The sequence below is a fragment of the Eschrichtius robustus genome, chromosome 19 (genome assembly GCF_028021215.1).
Source record: "Eschrichtius robustus isolate mEscRob2 chromosome 19, mEscRob2.pri, whole genome shotgun sequence".
Classification (NCBI taxonomy): domain Eukaryota; kingdom Metazoa; phylum Chordata; class Mammalia; order Artiodactyla; family Eschrichtiidae; genus Eschrichtius; species Eschrichtius robustus.
Genome location: NC_090842.1, coordinates 14,102,060 through 14,120,348, shown reverse-complemented (window position 1 = coordinate 14,120,348; position 18,289 = coordinate 14,102,060). Strand labels below are relative to the sequence as shown.

The window sequence follows — 18,289 nt, the reverse complement described above, 5'->3', positions numbered from 1 at the left end:
GCATTAAACACGATGAATTTTTTAGGCATGAGTTAGCAGGGTTACCATGGCTGCCTCTGCCCTGAGGGGCACACTGCCGAGGATTGATTGAAATAAATAAAACAGATTTACAATTTTCATACTTGGGAAGCAGAGAGCTGGAAAGGAAGAGAAGCAAGGGAGCTGTGGGGGGAGGATACAGTGAAACTCTGGGGCTTTCTGAACTTCGGAGGGGAGGCCACTCCCTCCTCCCCTATTCTCATGTTATAGAATGCGAAAGCTGCTCTCTCTTTAAATTTCTAAAGGATCCCAGCTGTTGGGCAGGGACGAGGCAGGGAGGGCCCTTTCCGGTGGGAATGGCTCTGGGCCCCTGTGATCTCTGTACTTGACATTAGGCTGCACTTCAGAGTTATGGCTGTGAGGCTCCAGGTGTCTCCCAGGAAAGCCCGTGTCCCATTGGCCTTGGACCACTGAGGGGACGTGGACACCAGCTAGCGGCCAAAGGAGAGAGGAAGTGAGGGCCTGGCCCTTCATGCACAGTGTTGGCCTGGTCAGGACACGCACGGCTGGGGATGGAGACCAAGGAAGGAGACTCAGGCTAGAGGGAGAAGGTGGAGCCTCTGGGGAAATTATCCGGCCCTGCTGTCCAGGATGCCTAGACGAGAGGCGCCTGAAGTGTGGCATGCACCTTTTCTCACCTGCCATGCACGCAGCCCAGGCAGGGGGAGGGCAGGGCTCAGAGCCACTGGGCAGGTCTTGGCTTCCACACTGAGACTTGACCCTGCCCAACCTGGTCCAGGTCCCTAGAAAAGAAGCGGCGTGTGGCCCCTTTCCCACGCCAGGACAGAGCAAAGGACAGCACCAGGCTCCCTGGTGGCCCGGTGGGGCTGGCCTCTGCCCGTGCCTTCCCCCGTGAGGCAGCCTCCTCCCGCCCAGCCTGGGCCACACGGCCTCGGGGCACGACCGGCCCTCTCCAAGCCTCCTGCAAGGCAGCTGATGTCTTCCTCCCACCCGCTCTGGCCCACATGTCATCTGAAGCAGGGGCCGTGGGTGGGTACCAGGCTGGGGACAGGAGAGCACCTCCCACCATGGCCACCACCGAGGCCAGTGGCCTTTCAGGGACAGAGTCTGGTGGATGCTTGGCCAGTGTTTGTGGTTGAAGGGACAGTGACACGAAGCTCACACCAGCCCAGCAAGTGTGGTGTGGCCACTTCCAGGCAGGCACTGCCCCAGAGTGACTTCCTCGGCCCCAGCAAGTGTCTTGGCCTTTTGAGGCCGCCCCAAAGAAGGCCTCTCTGTGCATTAGAGAAAGCGGCGGTCCCTCTCTTGCGTCCCGGGGGCTTCAGAGCTGACCGAAGGCAGATTGCTCCTCTGAGAGCTCCTGGTATGTGACAGAGGGACCAAAGAGAGCTGTTCCCTACCCAGCATGAACCCAGACCCAGAGCACGGGAACAGCTGTCCAGGCAGCAGCGGGCGGCTGGAGGAGAGGGAGGCAGAGCCCCATCCGCGGGGCCTCACGGCCACACACCACGGGCCACCTTGGGGCCCACGCATGTGGACCCCGGCCCTAAGGTGGGCCTCCAGGTTGTGACCCCCCAGACCTCATCCAAGTTCGCTCCCACCCCACCTCTGCCTTGTCCCCAAGTATTTTCCAAGCCATTGTCTCATGATGAATAGCACTTTAATATGGGTATTAAAAAATATGGGCAAATGTTTAATGCTTGCAAGCTGTGTTCCATTATTGATGCTCTGCTTGAGAGCCCAGCAGGCAGCTCAAGCCGGGCGGGGGCTCAACAGAGAAGTGATGACGCAGCAGCCCTGCGAGGCAGCCATCTGCCAGGCGCCCCCAGGCGGGGACAGCCCCCGTGCCCGCTCACGACAGGCACCTAGGAGGCAAAGTGGGGAAAGGAACTTGGCTTCTGGGTCTGGATCCACCCTTCCTCGTCCCCTGGGCAGCTGTGTGACTGGGCCGCTCTGCCTGGGGGTGCAGGCTCGTGTGAGGACTCAGGATGCCGCGGGAGGAGCCTGGGGCCGGGCGCAGGGAGACTGAGGCCGCCTCTGTGGGTCGTGCCACAGACTCAGGGCTGAGTGAAAAGTGGGCCCCTTTCCTTCCTCCCTTACCTTCCTGATGCAGGAGGAAGAATCCTGCTCAGGTGTCCAGAGCTCGCAAGGTACAGCCCAGCCCACCGACCCAGACTCGCCTTCCCCTAAAATGCCCAGACGGTGCCCTGAGCCCGGTGAGCACGTGCAGACGTGAGCCACTGTCCTTTCCATCTCCCCTGAACTGCCCCAAGCGGACTCATGTAACACCCTCTGCACGGTGCCCGGCGTGTGCTCAGGGCTCCCCGGGAGCTAACACTTTATTATTCCTGCCTCCTGGAAGCTTCATGACCCGGCAGTCTGGAGGCGTCTTTCTTTTCTTCAGACTACAGTGACCTTGGAATGAGACAGCAAAGGACGGGTGAGGTGACAGGTGACCCCCACCGCCACTCCCCCCCACTTCCTGCCCCTGCCGGTCTGCAGGGCTGGAGCCCCCTTCGATGGAGCCCTGTGAGCCGCTGCCGCAGCCCTCCAGGCTCTGTCCAGCGGCCTCCTAGGGCAGGGGAGACAACCCCCCTGAAGCAGGTGTAGCTGCAAACATCCAGAGCACAGCGGGCAGGGCATGAAGGCTAGATGCCGCGTGTGCCCCCGCTGCCGCTCCTCCATGGTCCCTCTTCCCGGCTCCTCCCCGTCCCTCCCCTCCTTTTCCCTCCCCTCCCGTGGTGGTTTAATCAGCGGTGCTCAGGGGGAGACCCCTTGGTATGATATGCTGCGGCTGACCCTTCAGGCTGTCCTGGCGGCTTGGGCGTCTCCTGAGGTCTCCCTGGACCGGGCAGCCAGGCCCTGGGTGATAGGCTGAAAATGTACCATCAGGGCAGCTGCTCTCTGCAGACCAGGCTGGCACAACGTGCCAGGGCACGCCCAGGAGCAGCTAAGGGATGTGCTGGAATGGGGCAGAGGAACGTCTCCGGGTCTGTTCATGAAACCTTGGGTGGAGATCAGCGCATCTCCTCCATGCGGTAATGTGCAAAAGTGATTCTTGGTATGAGGGACCTGAGGGTCACAGGCAAGGCCCTGCCCTTTGCAGCTCATGTTCTGGTGGGAGAGACAGCAGGGGACCCAGTAAACGAGTCCATCAACCAGATGACTCAGGTGATGAGAAACGCTTGGAAAGAAACAGGACTTCCCTTAGAAAGGGCTGGTGGCAGAGGGGTGTGCGTGGGACAGAGGCTTCCCCTGAGGCTGGGGTTGGAGCTGAGATCTCCCTGGCTGGAGGGAGCCAGATGTGCGCTGGGCCCTGGCAAGAGCTGCCCAGGCCAGGGCAGAGGTCAGGAACAGAAGAAACGCAGGAGAGGCCTGCACATCGTGGGTAAAGGAGGACTCATAAGAGCCGAGGTTGGTGAGGAGCCGACCAGAAAGTGTGGGGCCTGGAGGCCGTGGTCAGGAGCTGGGTTTATTTAGATCCAGCAGGAAGCCGCTGAGGAGGCCCATGCTCTGATGAGGACTTTTTTTTTTTTTTTTTTTAAGTATTTGTTTATTTATTTATTTATGGCTGTGTTGGGTCTTCGTTTCTGTGCGAGGGCTTTCTCTAGTTGTGGCAAGCGGGGGCCACTCTTCATCGCGGTGCGCGGGCCTCTCACTATCGCGGCCTCTCTTGTTGCAGAGCACAGGCTCCAGACGCGCAGGCTCAGTAATTGTGGCTCACGGGCCCAGCTGCTCCGCGGCATGTGGGATCTTCCCAGACCAGGGCTCGAACCCGTGTCCCCTGCATTGGCAGGCAGATTCTCAACCACTGCGCCACCAGGGAAGCCCTGATTAGGGCTTTTTAAGAAGCGCCCCAGTTGGTGCATGGAGGGTGAATGGTGGGGTGAGAGAAGACACAGGGAGACCAATTAGAAGCTGGCTTGGAATTGACCAGGCAAGAGAGGGCTGACCCTTGGCCCAGGGCAGGGCAGCTGAGACGGGCCGGGAGCCAGGTGTGCCCTGAAGGCAGAGCCCCTGGGCTTGCTGGTACACTGGACAGAGGGGCCCAGAGGATCAAGGAGGACTCCTTGGTTTGGGGCTGGAGCAGCTGGGTGGGCAGTGATGCCACTTCCTGAGGCCGCGGGGCGCCGATGCCCCCCTGAAGGCTGGGGGACCAGAGTCTAGGGGGAAACCAAGAGATGTGCTTTGGCCCCGCCGAGTCTGAAATGCCTGTTGGGCAGCCCAGCAGGGCGTCCACCAGGCAGGCGGTGTCCATCCAGAGCTCAGTGGGGGCTCAAGAGGCACGTGTGGGAGCCGCTGATCTAGAGATGGCTTTGAAGATTTCCATGGGACCAGACATGACCACCAAGAGGTGCAGACCAGGGAGAGAGCAGAGGAGGAGAGCGCCGTGGTGGCAAGAGTATTTCCGGAATACTCTGCCATCCCTGACCTTCTGTGGCTCCCCAGTGTTTCCGGGTTCTTAGGGACAGCAGGAGGCCTTGGCGCCCACCTCTGCTCATCGCCACCCCCTTGCCTGTCCCTCCGCACCCTCCTCAGCCATCCTCACGTGAGAGCACCACCCCCGCCCTTCAGCTGCTGCGGGTCCCATCAGGCCTGTGGTCCCTGGAGAGCGCTGCCTGGCAGCAGCCTCAGCTGTTGGCCCCTGTCATGGAGACGGCAGCAGCTGCAGGCGACGGGCATTTGTGACCATTTGTCAGAATGCTCCCCTTCCTCCCCGGCCTGCCCTCCTGAAACATTTCTATCCCACAGTCCTGGAGATGGGGTCGTCTCGGGGTGGGAGGACCACGAGGGGACAGGAAGTGCTGCCTAGGCTCTGCTGAAGGGCCAGGCGTCCTCCTGGGAGCTGGCCCTCGTCCCCCACCCGTGGTACCAACAAGGTACCCAACCAGGGGTCCCATTTGCCACATACTGTGCACCCACGCGAGTTGCCACTAGTCTTGATGACTGCCCTCTGAGTAGCCCCCATGCTGCAGGTAGATGTCACCCCCAGTTCGGAGGTGGAGAAATTGTCACACAGACACACTGGGTGACACAGCTGGTCAGGGGCACCAGGCTCCAGGGCCCGGGCCCCTCCTCCACCCACACCAGGTGAGCAGGGGGGCTCCCCCTACCCTCCAGCAACGATGGCACGGCTTTCCCCACGCCACCCGCCGGCCCCATCCCCCCAACAGCTTTGTTTCCATTTCTCTGGTGGTTTCTTGCCCAAGCCTGCCGGTTCCAGCTGGGACTAGGCTGGAGACGGCCTGCCTGCTGCTTGCGCCTCGTGGTTTGGCCTCTCTGTTACCAAATGCTCTGGGATTTTTTGGAGCCGGGTGTGGGGAAGAATCTTCTCCAGTCTGGCCCCAAGGCGTGGCTGGCGTTTGGAAGGAAACAGGAAGCCAGACCCTGATAACGCCGAGTTTAGTGTGAGTTCGGTGACCTGGGGTGGACATATTTCAGGCTGGTTGGCTCCAAATGGGGCTCATTTTGTCCAGCACCTGAGACCTTGAGGCCTCAGACCCATTGTCCCCACAAGCCTGAGGCCTGGTCTGTGGATGCTTCCGTGGAGCAGAGACCAGGAGATGGGGAAGGGGTGCCATGCTGCCACCGGCGCCCAACAGGCAGGGCGCGGGGGCCACACCCCACCCTCCTTACCAGCCACTTGCCAGCTCCTTGGTTTGCTCTTCTTAGTTTCAGGAGCCTTGGGATCCTTAAACTCCCAGCAGGAAGGCCTGCTCATCCCCTCAAGGCCAGGCCTCTGTGGGCAAGCGGCAAACTAGGGAGGTCAACAGGCTTCCCTGAGCCTTGTCCTTGATACCTGCCTGTCACTGTGGACGTCACCTTGGCCCAGGGACCCTGGGAAAACTGCTTTCCTCCTCCATTCTCTGGGTTCTCTGTTTTCCCTTTTATAAAATGGAGACTCCTTTTCACAAAGCCCACGCCTTATCCCCCACAAGACTCTTATTAGAGGAGAGATAGTGGGAAGAAGTGGCCCTAAGTAATCCCGTGACCTTGGCCGAGTCACTTGGCCGCCCCACCAGAGTTTCATTATCGGAACAGCAAAGGTAAAACTCAGGGTTGCCTTAGGGTTTGTTCATCCCACGAGCACCTACCGAGCCCCTGCTACGTGCAGGCACCACTCCAGGCGTGGGTGGCACCGTGAACAGCCCAAACAAGCTCCTGACCCAGGGGCTCTCACGGGGGAGGGTGGGGGGACACCATCCACGGATGACCAGAATGCGTATTTGTCACGTAAAGATAATCTCTAGCCAGAAAAGTAAAGCCAGGAAGGGACACAGAGCACCTTGGCACATGGGGAGGCGTTGCTATGCTATGTGGGAGATCAGAAAGGTACCTCAGGGCTCCTGGGGCCACACTGGTAGCCAGAGGCCCCGCTGCTTCTCTCGGGATTCCACTTCCTGGCCTGGGGTGGGTGGGGGGATAGATGGAGCCCGTGGGGCTCTGGAGTTGCCGCGAGGCGTGGAGCCAGGTCCGCTGTGAGCAGCCCCCTTGGCCCCCCGCAGGCCCCAGAGCCAGGGTCCCGCACCAGGCCCAGGAAAGAGCAGGTTTCCTCAGGAGCTGCTGAGGAAGACCAAGGAGAGGGCTCCGAGGCTGAGGCCCAGAGGTCTCCAGAGCCTCCACTCGGCCCGTTTTCCAGGCAGCTCTGCCTCCTGCTGAACGCAGAGAACATCTTCCACTCGATGGCGGACATCCTGCTCCGGGAGGAGGACCTCAAGTTCGCCTCGACCATGGTCCACACCCTCAACACCATCCTGCTTACCTCCACTGAGCTCTTCCAGCTGCGAAACCAGCTCAAGGACCTGAAGACGCCGGTACTCCTCGCCCACGGGCTCCAGCCTGGTGTCATCTATGTGCCCACGGGCGCGGCCATGCCAGCCCAGCCCTCGTTACCCGGAGGTTGGCGGGGAGGAGACGAGAATGTGACCTGAGGTCTCCCTGGTCCGCTGTCAAATAGGGGTCCCCCTGGGTTGGCTGCGTGTAAGTGCCAGCCATGGGAGGGAGTCACAGCGGGCTTCCTTGGAGCTACCCGCTCTGGAGGTCTCTGCCCACAGAAGACTCCAGACCCTGCTCCAGGTCCACGTGCCCTCCCTGACACCCCGCCCCCCACCAGCACTGCCTCCTCGCACACAGAGAAGGTTGGGTTCCGAGCCCGCCTCGCAGGACCCGGCAGGGTCAGACCTGCCGGGCCGTGTCACCCAGTCAGGGTCAGGCCTCTGGATTGCAACCCCGCTGGGGATCGGGGGTCATTGCTCTCCTCACCCTCCTGCTTGGCCAGGACCCCTCTCTCCCACAGAGGGACACATCTCACAGGATGCCCTGTGTAAGCCAGGGTGTGTCACAGTGCTGCCTGGCCCAGGCTTTCGGTGAGGACCCACCCCACCAGGGCTGGTCAGAGAGAGCAGGGAGGCGCTCACCATTCTACCGAGCTGCTCTGGGGGACACGGGTCAAAGGCCTTGCTCGGCCCAAAGGAGGGGGCCCCCGGGGGTAGCCGCCATCCCAGACATGCTGGCAGCTCCAGGCGTTTCATCTGGGCTGTGGTCACCACCTTCCCAGCTCAGACCCTGCCTCGGCCCTCTCTCAGGGAGTCTCCAAGACATCCAAGCCTGCGCCTGAGGGCATCTGGGGCCGAGCCACTGGGAATGACCCAGGCCACACCCCTGCCTTCTTCCTGTGGTTCCTTCCAGACGTTCGCAGAGGCCTAAAGAATGTTCCTCAGGGCAGGGGCTCTCGAGTGTGGGCTCAGCTCCTGGGCTGGTTCCCGAGTGCAAGGTGGGCTGCAGAGGAGGGAAGAGTTGGCATTTGAGGACGGCAGGAGGGCGCTGCCGGGGAGAGCCTGGGCCCTGAGGAAGCTTCCTCCCCGCCCCCCTCCGGTCACACCCCCTGCCAGCCCCACAGGCTCCGGGACCACAGGGCTGTGGAGAGGACGATTACTGTTGTTTGCCGAGGGCAGAAACACCAGCACAAAGGACAGGCTCACTCCCGAGCAGGCCCTCACAGCCATCACCACGTGGCTCTGTGGGACGGAGAGTAATGACAGGGTCTGAGCGTTTCCTTTGTGACAGCTCGTTCCCAGCTGGGCTGAGCTGGCTCCCTGGCGCTCCGAGCGGGGCCCTGAGTCTGGGCCGCGGACCCGTGGGGAAGGAGTGGGGAAGGAGCGGGGGCTCGATTAACTGCTCACACCTCTCCGCCCTCAGGAGAGCCAGAACCTGTTCTGCTGCCTATACCGCTCCTGGTGCCACAACCCAGTCACCACGGTGTCCCTCTGCTTCCTCACCCAGAACTACCGGCACGCCTACGACCTCATCCAGAAGTTGTATCCTTCACTCACTGTTCTTCCAGCCCAGCCTCTGAGGGACAGGTGGGGGCCGGGTGCTCCCTTCCCACCCACGTGGTGGCCCGACTGCCATCCTTCTGCCCTGACCCTGCGCTCCGCCTCCGGGCCTTGGGACATCAGGACCCGTGAGGGCACCGTGAGGGGTGGATTTGAGGAAACAGGGTCATCTAGGGCCTCGTAGAGGGGAGCTGGCCCTGGAGAAGCTTTGTGAGCTGGGGATCAGGGACGGGGGCTTACCTAGGTAAGGGTGCCCCGAGAAAGAGGCAGGGTGCCCTCTGCCCGGTGCTGGGGCAGGGTGGGGAGAGAAGGCCCGGGAGCAGGGGGGCTGCCGGGCTGCAGCAGGCCGGTAGGTGAGGAGCTCAGGACCTTTGGGGGCCACAGAGCCAGGGCCCGGCAGAGGACACGACAGGGAGAAGCAGGCTGGAGGGGAGGCCTCAGGGAGAGGGAGCGCCCCTCAGGGCCTGCCTCTGAGAAAGGCATCCATGGTCGGCTTTTGTTTGAAACACCGTGAAGCAAACCAGCTTCCTCTGTGAATGCCTGGCGTGTGACCTGGATTGGACAGACATTTAGGATGCAAAATTGGTCTCCTTCCCTGATGGGCCAGGAGTTGGGGGGTAAGGAAAGAGGGCCCCTGAGGTGCCTCCACTGAGGGTCAGCTGTGGCCTCGCCTGGCTCCCTCAGGCTGCCCGCTCGCCTTCAAACTACGATTTGCTCCTCTCAGCCACCGGTGTGACCCGAGGACTGCAGGCCCCAGGCTTGCAGCAGCCCTGACCTTGGCCCTGCTGACAGGCATCCACTCAGGCAGGAACAGGGGCCTTTCCTGCCCAGCCCTCCCCCATAGGCTGCAGAGTGGTGAGAGCCTTTCAGGGCCTGGAGGGCACAGAGGAGAGAGTTGCCGGAGCAGAGCCGGAGTGCCCGCACAGGGGGACAGCTGTGCCGCTCTTCATTTAGAGGGACAGAAAGGCAGAGGGACAATAGGCTGCTGTCCTTTGTGTCCTGATCCTGCTCAGGTGGAAACACGCTCTGTGCCTGGAAGCCAGGGCCCAGTGGGAGGTGTGCTCTTGCCGCTGGGTCGAGCCCCTAGGGCCCAGCTCCCTGGCTGCCCCCGCCCCCAGAGAGGCAGGCTGCCCTGGCCAGTGGTCCCACTTCCCTTGACCACCCACCCAGCGGGGACCTGGAGGTCACTGTGGATTTCCTCACGGAGGTAGACAAGCTGGTGCAGCTGATCGAGTGCCCCATCTTCACATGTGAGCGCCCTGCCTCTGGCCTCCGAGGCCTGGAGGGAGGTGGGAGGGAGCCAAGCTCAGAGAGCAGCTCTTGGCTGCCACTGGGGAGGGAGCGAGAACAGTCACCCCAGGGATGCTTCTAGAATGTCAAGAACGTAAGGATGGGGATGACAGGGCTGAGGACGTACACAGGGCTGGGACACGCGGCATCAGAGCGTGGGTCCTGCCCGTGTGCCTTAAGGCGGGGCTCGACCCAGGCCAGCGCTGATGGCAAAACCCACCTGAAGAATAGTGTCACCTCTGCCGGGGAGACGTGGAGCAGTGCCGCCGGGGGGCAGGTGGGGCAGCCGTCCCAGGGCTGTCCCCGGCCACCCCTCTGAGCACGCTGCCCTCTGCCGTGGCTCTTGGAAGCTGGGGGCACCCTGGGCCCACCCGCAGGTTGCTCCCTTGTGCCCAGGAGCCACCCCCTCGTCCCTCTGCAAAGCAGAGCTGGCGTTTGCTGGGAGCTGATGGGCAGGAGCTGCCTGATTGTAACACCCGGGCTGAATGTGCAAAGTGGCAGCTGGCTGGGGCGAGTGCAGCTCCTGGCGCCTCAACACATACAGTGCCCGCTCCCCAAAGCAGGCAAGTCTCTGAATGACGCTCGTGTGCTTACGGCGTGGTAGCGAAGCCGGGAGGCAGCCCTGCCGGTGGCCACCCTCCTGCCGGGCTGGTCACCCAGGCCTCCTGCTGTGGTGGTGCCCCGATCTGCCCAGGCCGAGCCCATCGGCCTTCACCCTGGAGCCCAAAGGCAAACCCAGGGGCCGAGGGGCCCCCTCCCATCCAAACAGAAGACAGCTTCTCCAAACAGCCAGCCATCACAGTAACAGATGCCCGGGGGACCCAAGAGCAGGAGGGAGACCCTGTTCCCAGGGCAGTGCTTCGAAGCCTGTCCCAAATGGCCCCCTGGCCTGACATTTCACTTCCCCAAAGGCCTCCCAGGGCAGCCTGGCACACGCTCGCCTGGGGGCAGGTCCAGCCTGACCCTAGAGAAGCCACGAACATCTTCTCTCCAGGCCCAGGGCTTTGGTGGGGTGACCACAGCAGACATCCCCTGGTCCTGTCCAGCACCCATTCCAACCCTAGACCCCCCTGGTCTAGGCTTGGCCCCATAGCGCAGCTTACCCAAGGCCCAGGACTAGATTCAAAACAGGTTCCCGCCTCTTCTGGAGTCACTGGGCCTGGGCACGACTGCCACCTGGGGCGAGGGGAGGGGCTGCTGTGAGAGGCCCCTGCTTCCTGGCTCACCCTGGCCCCAAGGCCCCCGTACAGCTGCTGGGGTGACATGGTCTCTCCAGAAGTTTGTGGTTTGTCCTCCACCAAGGATGCCTGAGACTGGGCCTCAGAGACGGTAGAAACGAGTGATGCTCCTGGAAGGGCTCGGAGGAGAGCCACGTGGGCCTGTTTATCTGGGACGGATGCTGGGCAAGACCCGGGAGCGTCTCCCTGCCGTCTGGTCGGGTGGAGGCAGGGCTGGTAGCTGAGATGGATTTCCAAAAGCATCCACCAGACACTCATGGGCTTGATGTGTGTTTAGTCACACACCAAAGCGTTTTTCCATCCTGCCCTCCCTTAAAGCTGCCCTAATCCAGTCTTTCTCTCCAGCTCACCCTATTTATAGCTCTCTCGTGCTGGCACGTGCAGAGCAGACCGGGGAATCTGTTACGCTACAGGCCCCAAGCCCCCTCATCGCCAGGGAGGCAGTGAGTGTTGGGGGAGGGGACCAGGCCTGGCAGCAGGTTGGGGGTCGCCAGGCTGAGGTGACTGTTGGGAAGATCAGACGGAAGGCAGGTGGGCAGGTCAGAAGAAAGAACAATGGGATCGTGGGGACGGCTAAGACGCTGCAGGAGGAGAGGCAGGCATGTCTGGCTGGGAGGAGCCCTGGCCACCAGGCTGGCCCTTTCCTGGCCAGGCTGAGGTGCCACCCAGAGCAGTGCCCGACCCCTGCCCTCTGCCCTCCCACAGATCTGCGCCTGCAGCTGCTGGATGTGAAGAACAACCCGTACCTGATCAAGGCCCTGTACGGCCTGCTCATGCTGCTGCCCCAGAGCAGCGCCTTCCAGCTGCTCTCCCACCGGCTCCAGTGCGTGCCCAACCCCGAGCTGCTGCAGACAGGGTAAGTGCCCAGCTCATGGGGGCGGGGCTCTGCCAGCGAGCAGGGCCAGGGCCGGCTGGGCTGGCAGGGCCTGGCGAGCTTGGAGTTTTAAAGGGGCTACCAGGGCCCTCCCTTAGCTCGGCATCACACCTCCTGTCACTGCGGACACTGTCCGCCCCGCAGCCACTTGCCCTTGGGTTTCCATATCAGAGCACCGGGCTGGGAGATTCTAGGAGCGTTTGTGAGGTGGTAGGTAGTCGGAATACCTTCTCCCAGCAGTCAGGGTGGAGTTAAATCAAAAAACCCGAGAGCGTGCTGGCGTGACCCAAACAGAGGCCCCTGGAGAGAAAGTCCAGAGGGGAGGAATTCGTGCCCCAGCTCAGACACTGCGTCCCAGGTGGTACATGGGCAAGAGAGCTACATAGGGTCCCTCCCGGGCCTCAGAAAGCCCTCCCTTCCCATCTGTAGCAGAGGCCCAACCCTTGGCCACTGAGTGACCCTGGCACTGCTAGGACCCTCCCAATCTCCTCCTGAGTGGAGTGGGAGACAAGGGTGTGCCCGTGGCTACCCCGCTTGCGACCTGTCCGCGGGAAGCACGGGTCCCAGGCGCTCTACTGTGGAGAGGCCCAGCACGGCAGCCTCTGGGGAGGAGGGCTGCAGCCCCTCGGGGGCATCCAGGCTCCCACCCTGAACCCACTGCTGGCCCAGTCCCCAGAGCCTGTTGGGTCATGTCTATATTTGGTAACCCTTGGAGGCTTTGCCTCATCCACAGGCATTTGGCATCAGAGATGGAAAATTTCACTTGTCGGGTCGCCATGGAAACAGGCAGAGCCACTGAGAAGATTTACGCTGAATGGAGCGCACCCAGCTTGCATCAGATGCCCTGTGTGTCTAGAATTCCCTCCCAAGCTGTTAGACCCTCCTCAGCAGGCCTGGCGCCTCGCCCCCCGCCAAAGGTCTCGGGCCTTTGCCCTTGCGATGGATGCAGGCAGCCTTGAGATGGGCCTGCCCGGCACTCTGGGCCCCTGACCCGAGCCCCTGTGCCCTCCGTCCCCCAGGGTCTAGGCCACCACCACCCCTCCCACCTGACCTGGTCTCTCCTGGGGCTGGGCGTGGGGCCCCTAACGGGTTGTGAGCCTCAGGCCGCTGGAGGGGCTGGGAGCCCCCAGCAGGTGTGGCCCCCAGGCCAAGGCCCAGCTCCTGCCCACCCTGCCCCTTTCCCCAGACAGCAGCGCTCAGGGGTGGAGGGCTAGTCCCTGTCCCAGCCGTTCGTGGTGCCACCGGCTAATCCTCAGGGGAAGGCATTCAGCGCACTGAGTGTCCCAGGGGAGCGGGAGCAGCCGCAGAGTCAGGTGTGCATTTTATTCCCTTGGCCGGAGCACCTCTATCTCCTGGGAGTCGGAAGGGCCCTGACGCCACACCTTGCTTTGCTGGCTTGGCCTCTGCTGGCCTGTCCAGTGCCCAACGGGTGTTAGGGTCGCCCTGGCAGCCACTTAGGCGGGAAGGTACAGCTGAAAGTGAGAAGGAGGCAGGAACGGCTGCTTCCCTGTGACCTCTGGGCCAGGCCACAGCCCCTGTGCTGCTGAGGGCCCGTCCCTTCTCAGAGCTCTGCCTGCTACACCTCCTCATGTAGGAACATCCTGTGGAAAAGGAAGGCGGGCTCAGAGTGGTCGGACTCCTCCCTGCGCTCCCTAAGCCGGAGTAGAGCGAGTCCGCAGAGGAAAGCTGGGGAGGATGAGGCTTTCCCCCAGATCTCCCATGGTCAGGGTCAGGAAGTCTTGAGCCACAGGGCTGAGGCCTCTGGGTCAGCGGATGGTTCGCAGGCCTGGACTAGGATGTGGTCCGAGCTCTGCTGCGGATTTGCTCTGTGACCTCAGGCAAGCCCCATGCCCTCTCTGGGCCCTTGGTTTCTTCATCAGTAAGTGAGCATTTGGACTGAATGGATCCTTGCGGTTCCGCTCAGTCTTCAAGGCTTTGGGTTCCCAGCCTTTCTTTGCAAGGACCTAGGAAGAGCTGTCATAGAAAAAGGCAGCGGAGCCTTGGGCAAGGAAGGGGCCTCAGGAACAGCTGGGGGCAGGGTCAGGTTGCAGGGTTGGGCACAGAGGGACAGCTCCCGCCCTGGAGAGGGGGCTGAGGACAGTCTCAGCCCCGGGAGAGGCGGGCAGCTGGAAGACAGCGTCAGGTTGCCCGACAGGCCCGTGTGCCGGGAACAGCTGGGGGAGTCTCTGCTCCTTGCCCATTCCCGCCCCCCCTTGTGTGCACTCAGGGTGCCGGCAGGGCTAGGGAACCCTGGCCCTCCGCTCGGGCTTCTGGGCCACTCCCCAGGGACCGTCTCCTCAGTGAGGCAAGAGGAAGCCTCTGAAGGAGAAGCTGGTGACAGGTGCGTGGGTGCGGTGGCAGGAGAGAGGGCTGGCTTTGGGTACCCCAGCTCTGTGCTGCTGGCTGGGTGTCCCCTAGCCACTCACTGCCTGAGGGTTGCTGTAAACATACAGAGAACGTGAAGGCCTGAGCAGCGGCCGTGCCCACTGTGACTAGCAGGGAGAGGCCCAGCCTCAATGCTCAGCGGAGTCCCCGTACCCATGGACATACCCCTCCCTGCTACCAAGACTTCAGGCCAGGAAGGGTCTGCCCAAAGGGACGCTGAGTCATGGGGGGGAAGGACTTCTTGCCTCCGTGAGGGCCCAGAGAGCAAGGTGCGGCCCACTCCTCCCCACCCCTACCCTCACCTGGCCACATCTGTGCACATCACCCTGGATTTGCCATCCATTGCTGGCATCTCCCTGGCAACCCCTAATCTCAGATTCCCTCCTCTGGATCTAATGCAAAGAGTGTTGCGGAGAGGAGCATACAGATCCGTGGGTGCCCAGCCTCAGACAACACACTTCAGGATCATCTCTGGCCTGCACATCTCTCCCCCTGTTCTGGCCTACATGGGCTGGGGTAGCATCTGGCCACCCCCTGGAGTTAGGGCTCCAAGTTCCAGGGTGTCCCTCAGCATCCTCAGGAGCAGGAGTTGCTCTCTTGGGGCAGTAGCGCCTGGGCCACAGATTACTAGGACAGGGATGTCTCTTCCCCATTCCCAGGGGAGTTGAAAGCAGCAGCCAGAGCCCAGAATGCTGCCCGCAGTCTGGCCCCCTAGAGCAAGCCCCACCCAGCTCGTTTTGATCTTTGTTGAATTTGCCTGAGTCCCAGCTCCGGAGGCAGGGCCTGAGGCCCAAGAAAGAAGCAGCCACGGCCACAATCCAAGGTGTTGTCAGGTGGTGTGTCTTTAACAGGAAGGGAACAGGCTGAGTAGGGGTACAGGGGCCCACTTCCAGGCTCCAGATGGCATCCCAACCATGGGAAGAGTTCCCAATGCCCCTGGGCCTGGTGGCTTGTCAGAGATGGCTTTCAGGCTCTGACCATTGGTGGGATGGTCACAGCACCGTTGTGATTCACCCAAATGGAATGAGCTGCTGGGCCCCGGCTGGCCTTACCTCAAAGGGACAGAGTTGTAGCCACAGTGGGCACCCATTGGGTACCTAGGCTGGGGCTGGGCATCAGGCCAAGTTCTTCATGTCAAGTATGGAGGAATCCTCACCCACCCCACCATGGGGTGGTTCCTGTGGCAGCGCCCCCTTACAGAGGAGGATACTGAGTTACCTGCCCAAGGTCAAGTGGCTAGGGGGTGGTCGTGTTACAGTTGGGTCCAGGTCTGTCGAGCTCCTGTGCTCAGCTGCTGCCTGGACCTCTCCCGCCATATTGGGGTCTTTTCATGAACTCAAAGGGCCCAAGGATTCTCTGCTTAGCTGATCAGCCCACAGCCTTCATGAGATCCCTTACCAGGGCCACCAGGCCTCAGGACCTGGAAGCAGATCCTTCCCAGCCCACAGAGGTCGGCTTCCAGTGAGGCCAGAATGAGGGAGAAGCAGAGTCTTTTCTTGGGACTCTCTGCTGGGGTGATGATTAGGAATGGGACAGGGGCCCAAGTGGATCTAGTGTCCCGGGGCAAGCTAAACACTGGGCTTGAAGGGGACAGCAGGGCTAATGCATTGCCCAACTATAGAGAGCATCAGGCCCATGGCAGTTGTGCAGTGCACAAGCCGTGAGGCGGTACAGAGCACCTGGGGAGAGTGCTAGCAAGCGGAGTTCCCGGAGGCATCAGCTGCCCAGTGGTGAGACCAGCTCTCCTTCCCCAGGGACAGAGAGTGACTGCAGGCCTCTGGGCCCCAACACTCAAAAACAGATGTCCTGCCAAGTTGAGGGCCAGTAGACTTCAGCCCTCCCTGTGGTCCCCGGCCCTAGCCCTTCCCCAAAGAAAGGGCCAGGCTGCCTCCTCCCCCTTCTCCCTGGACCCTGTTCCAGGCCCCAGCTGGCTTCCTGGCTGGCTCCTAGCCCTGGCTTTCACCCCAAAGGGAGCCACTCATAAACAGGAAATGCTTCCCGATGTGATGCCTGCTCTGGGCACCGTTGCCAGCCCACAGGCTGAAGGCCCTATCCAAGCAGCAGTGTTGACTGGTCCCACCACCTGTGGGGGAGGGGATGCTCATAGGGCTCCCTGCTCTTTGGGGCTCACTGCTGGGGAAGGGTTGTTGGGCCTGAGGTGGACAGACTCCCCGAGGTCGAGCTCCCCCAGCCTGTGGCCCTGCCCCGACCCCACTGCCCTCCTGTGGCTGATGCTTACCCGCTCCAGCAGCCCCATCATGTGCTGAGACACTGACGCTGAGCCCTTCTGCTCCCTTTCCCCAGAGACGGTCTGAAGGCAGCCCCCAAGTCACAGAAAGCAGACTCCCCAAGCATCGACTACGCCGAGCTGCTGCAGCACTTTGAAAGGGTCCAGAAGAAGCACCTGGAAGTGAGGCACCAGCGGAGTGGGCGTGGGGATCACCTGGACCGGAGGGTTGTCCTCTGATAGGCCTGGCCTGGAGAAGGGCCCAAGCAGTGGTCCCATGGAGCACTTGGGGTCTTCAGGCCCCCTCCCCACAGACCCGAGGACCTGCCTCAGGGGCAGGGCTGGGCCTGGCCACCAGCGCAGGGCAGGGTTGGGGGCTGGAAGCCCTGTCTACCCAAGCTCCTCTCACAGGCCCTCCAGCGCGGTCAGCTGCACTCTGGCATTCAGACGGAGCTGGCTTCCCGCCAGGGTGAGGCCGCAGCCTCAGACGCCCCCATTTTCTGGAATCGGGTTCTTTCTAATGCCCTCTTGTAAAAGAGCTTGACCTCCCCAGCGCACCAGAGCTCTGGCCTCGTGCGGATGTGTGTGTACATATGTGTATACACATCTGTGCACACAGGGACCAGCACAGAGGTCCATATGAATGGTGCACCCTCTGCCCCAATAAAGAAACGCAACCCGTGCCTGGCCTGCTCCTTCCCACTGATGCCTGCCCCCGCCTGGTGCTGCAGTTGCCCCAGGACCTTGCTGCCTGTCCTAGAAATTTGTTCTCATGGTGGTCCCAGGAGTGCTGGCTCTGCCAGGAGAGGCTGGCCGCTCTCTGCACGCTCACCTGACTGGGGTGTGGGGCTTGGGCCCAGCCCTCACCTCTGTAGAACCAGCCCCTTCTTCCTGGAGAGCGCCAAGCACTGGCCTGGCCCCCGAACCCTGCCTTCTCAGGCACCTAATCTGACTTTTCCATCCTGACAACCCCCGCCCAGGGGGCATGGGACATGTCCCCACTAGACAGATGAACTGAGTGAGCCTCAGGAGTTTCTGAATGAAGGGGCACACTGCAGAACATTCCAGGTCACTGGGGATGAAGGGGAAGGCCCAGACCAGCGCAGGGAGTTGGGCGGGGCAAGGGGTGGGCTTCCCACATCCCCACCCCTTGATTTGGCTAAATGAGCCTTAGCTCACCAAACCTATAAGCCAGAGTCCACGTGACCCCAGGCTTTGGGAAGCCTCGGATGGGCCTAATGATCTCCCAAGTGGCTCTTGTGGGTCCCTGGAATAGAAGAGAAGGATCTTGCGCGGGCTCTTCCCCAGAGCCCCAGCATAGGGCCGGGAGGGTGGGTTTCCCTGCCTGGAGTCTCCAGAACAGTTTGACAGACTGAACTCACCATGGCCAACGTACACACACATGCACCCTCATACATGGGTACCCTGGCATCAGCGACTGGGGACAGTGGCCCACCTCTGTTCTGCTGGTCCCACACGGCCCCAACCCGAGGAAAGAGGTTGCTTGAGGACCAGTACACCACCACCCCCAAAGGCCCGGTCTGGGGCACCCCATGCAGGTGGCATCAGCACTGGCACTGCTTGGAAAAGGAGCCAGAGAACTTCTGGAGGAGGGTCCAAACCCTTTTGTGCCTGGGATAAAACGTTCCAAGGCGGGCGGCCTCCAGGGCACCGTGCGCCCCTGCTGAGTGTGGTGTATCCGTCCCACGGGATGCGCCCCGAGGACCCCAGCCTGCCCCCCTCTTCTAAAGCGCGGGAACACCCACCCCCGACACACGCGCGCGCGCGCGCGCGCGCGCGCCAGAGACCAAAGGCTGGAGGGTGGTGGTGGTGTTGGGCACCTTCCCGGAGCGGGCACCTAACCACTGGTCCCACTCCCGCGGGCAAGTCGGGCAGCCCCGCCCCAGCGCCGCCCCCGAACCGCGGTGGCGCCTGCGCC

General features: G+C 62.0%; 1 protein-coding gene across 2 annotated transcripts in view; it reads left to right on the top strand.

The window, feature by feature from the left end:
• Window positions 1-17,032, top strand: part of VAC14 (VAC14 component of PIKFYVE complex) — a 98,197-nt gene extending 81,165 nt beyond the window's left edge. Inside the window, exons 15-19 of one of the 2 annotated variants that reach the window (XM_068527467.1) lie at window positions 6,641-6,815; window positions 8,200-8,318; window positions 9,507-9,586; window positions 11,570-11,720; window positions 16,428-17,032. In XM_068527467.1, coding sequence (XP_068383568.1) covers window positions 6,641-6,815; window positions 8,200-8,318; window positions 9,507-9,586; window positions 11,570-11,720; window positions 16,428-16,590 — 688 coding nt within the window. In that variant the 3' untranslated portion in view covers window positions 16,591-17,032. Of the gene's footprint in view, window positions 1-6,640; window positions 6,816-8,199; window positions 8,364-9,506; window positions 9,587-11,569; window positions 11,721-16,427 lie in introns of both variants that reach the window. The other variant, XM_068527468.1, reaches the window with a different exon arrangement.
• The last annotated feature ends 1,257 nt before the right edge of the window (window positions 17,033-18,289 follow it).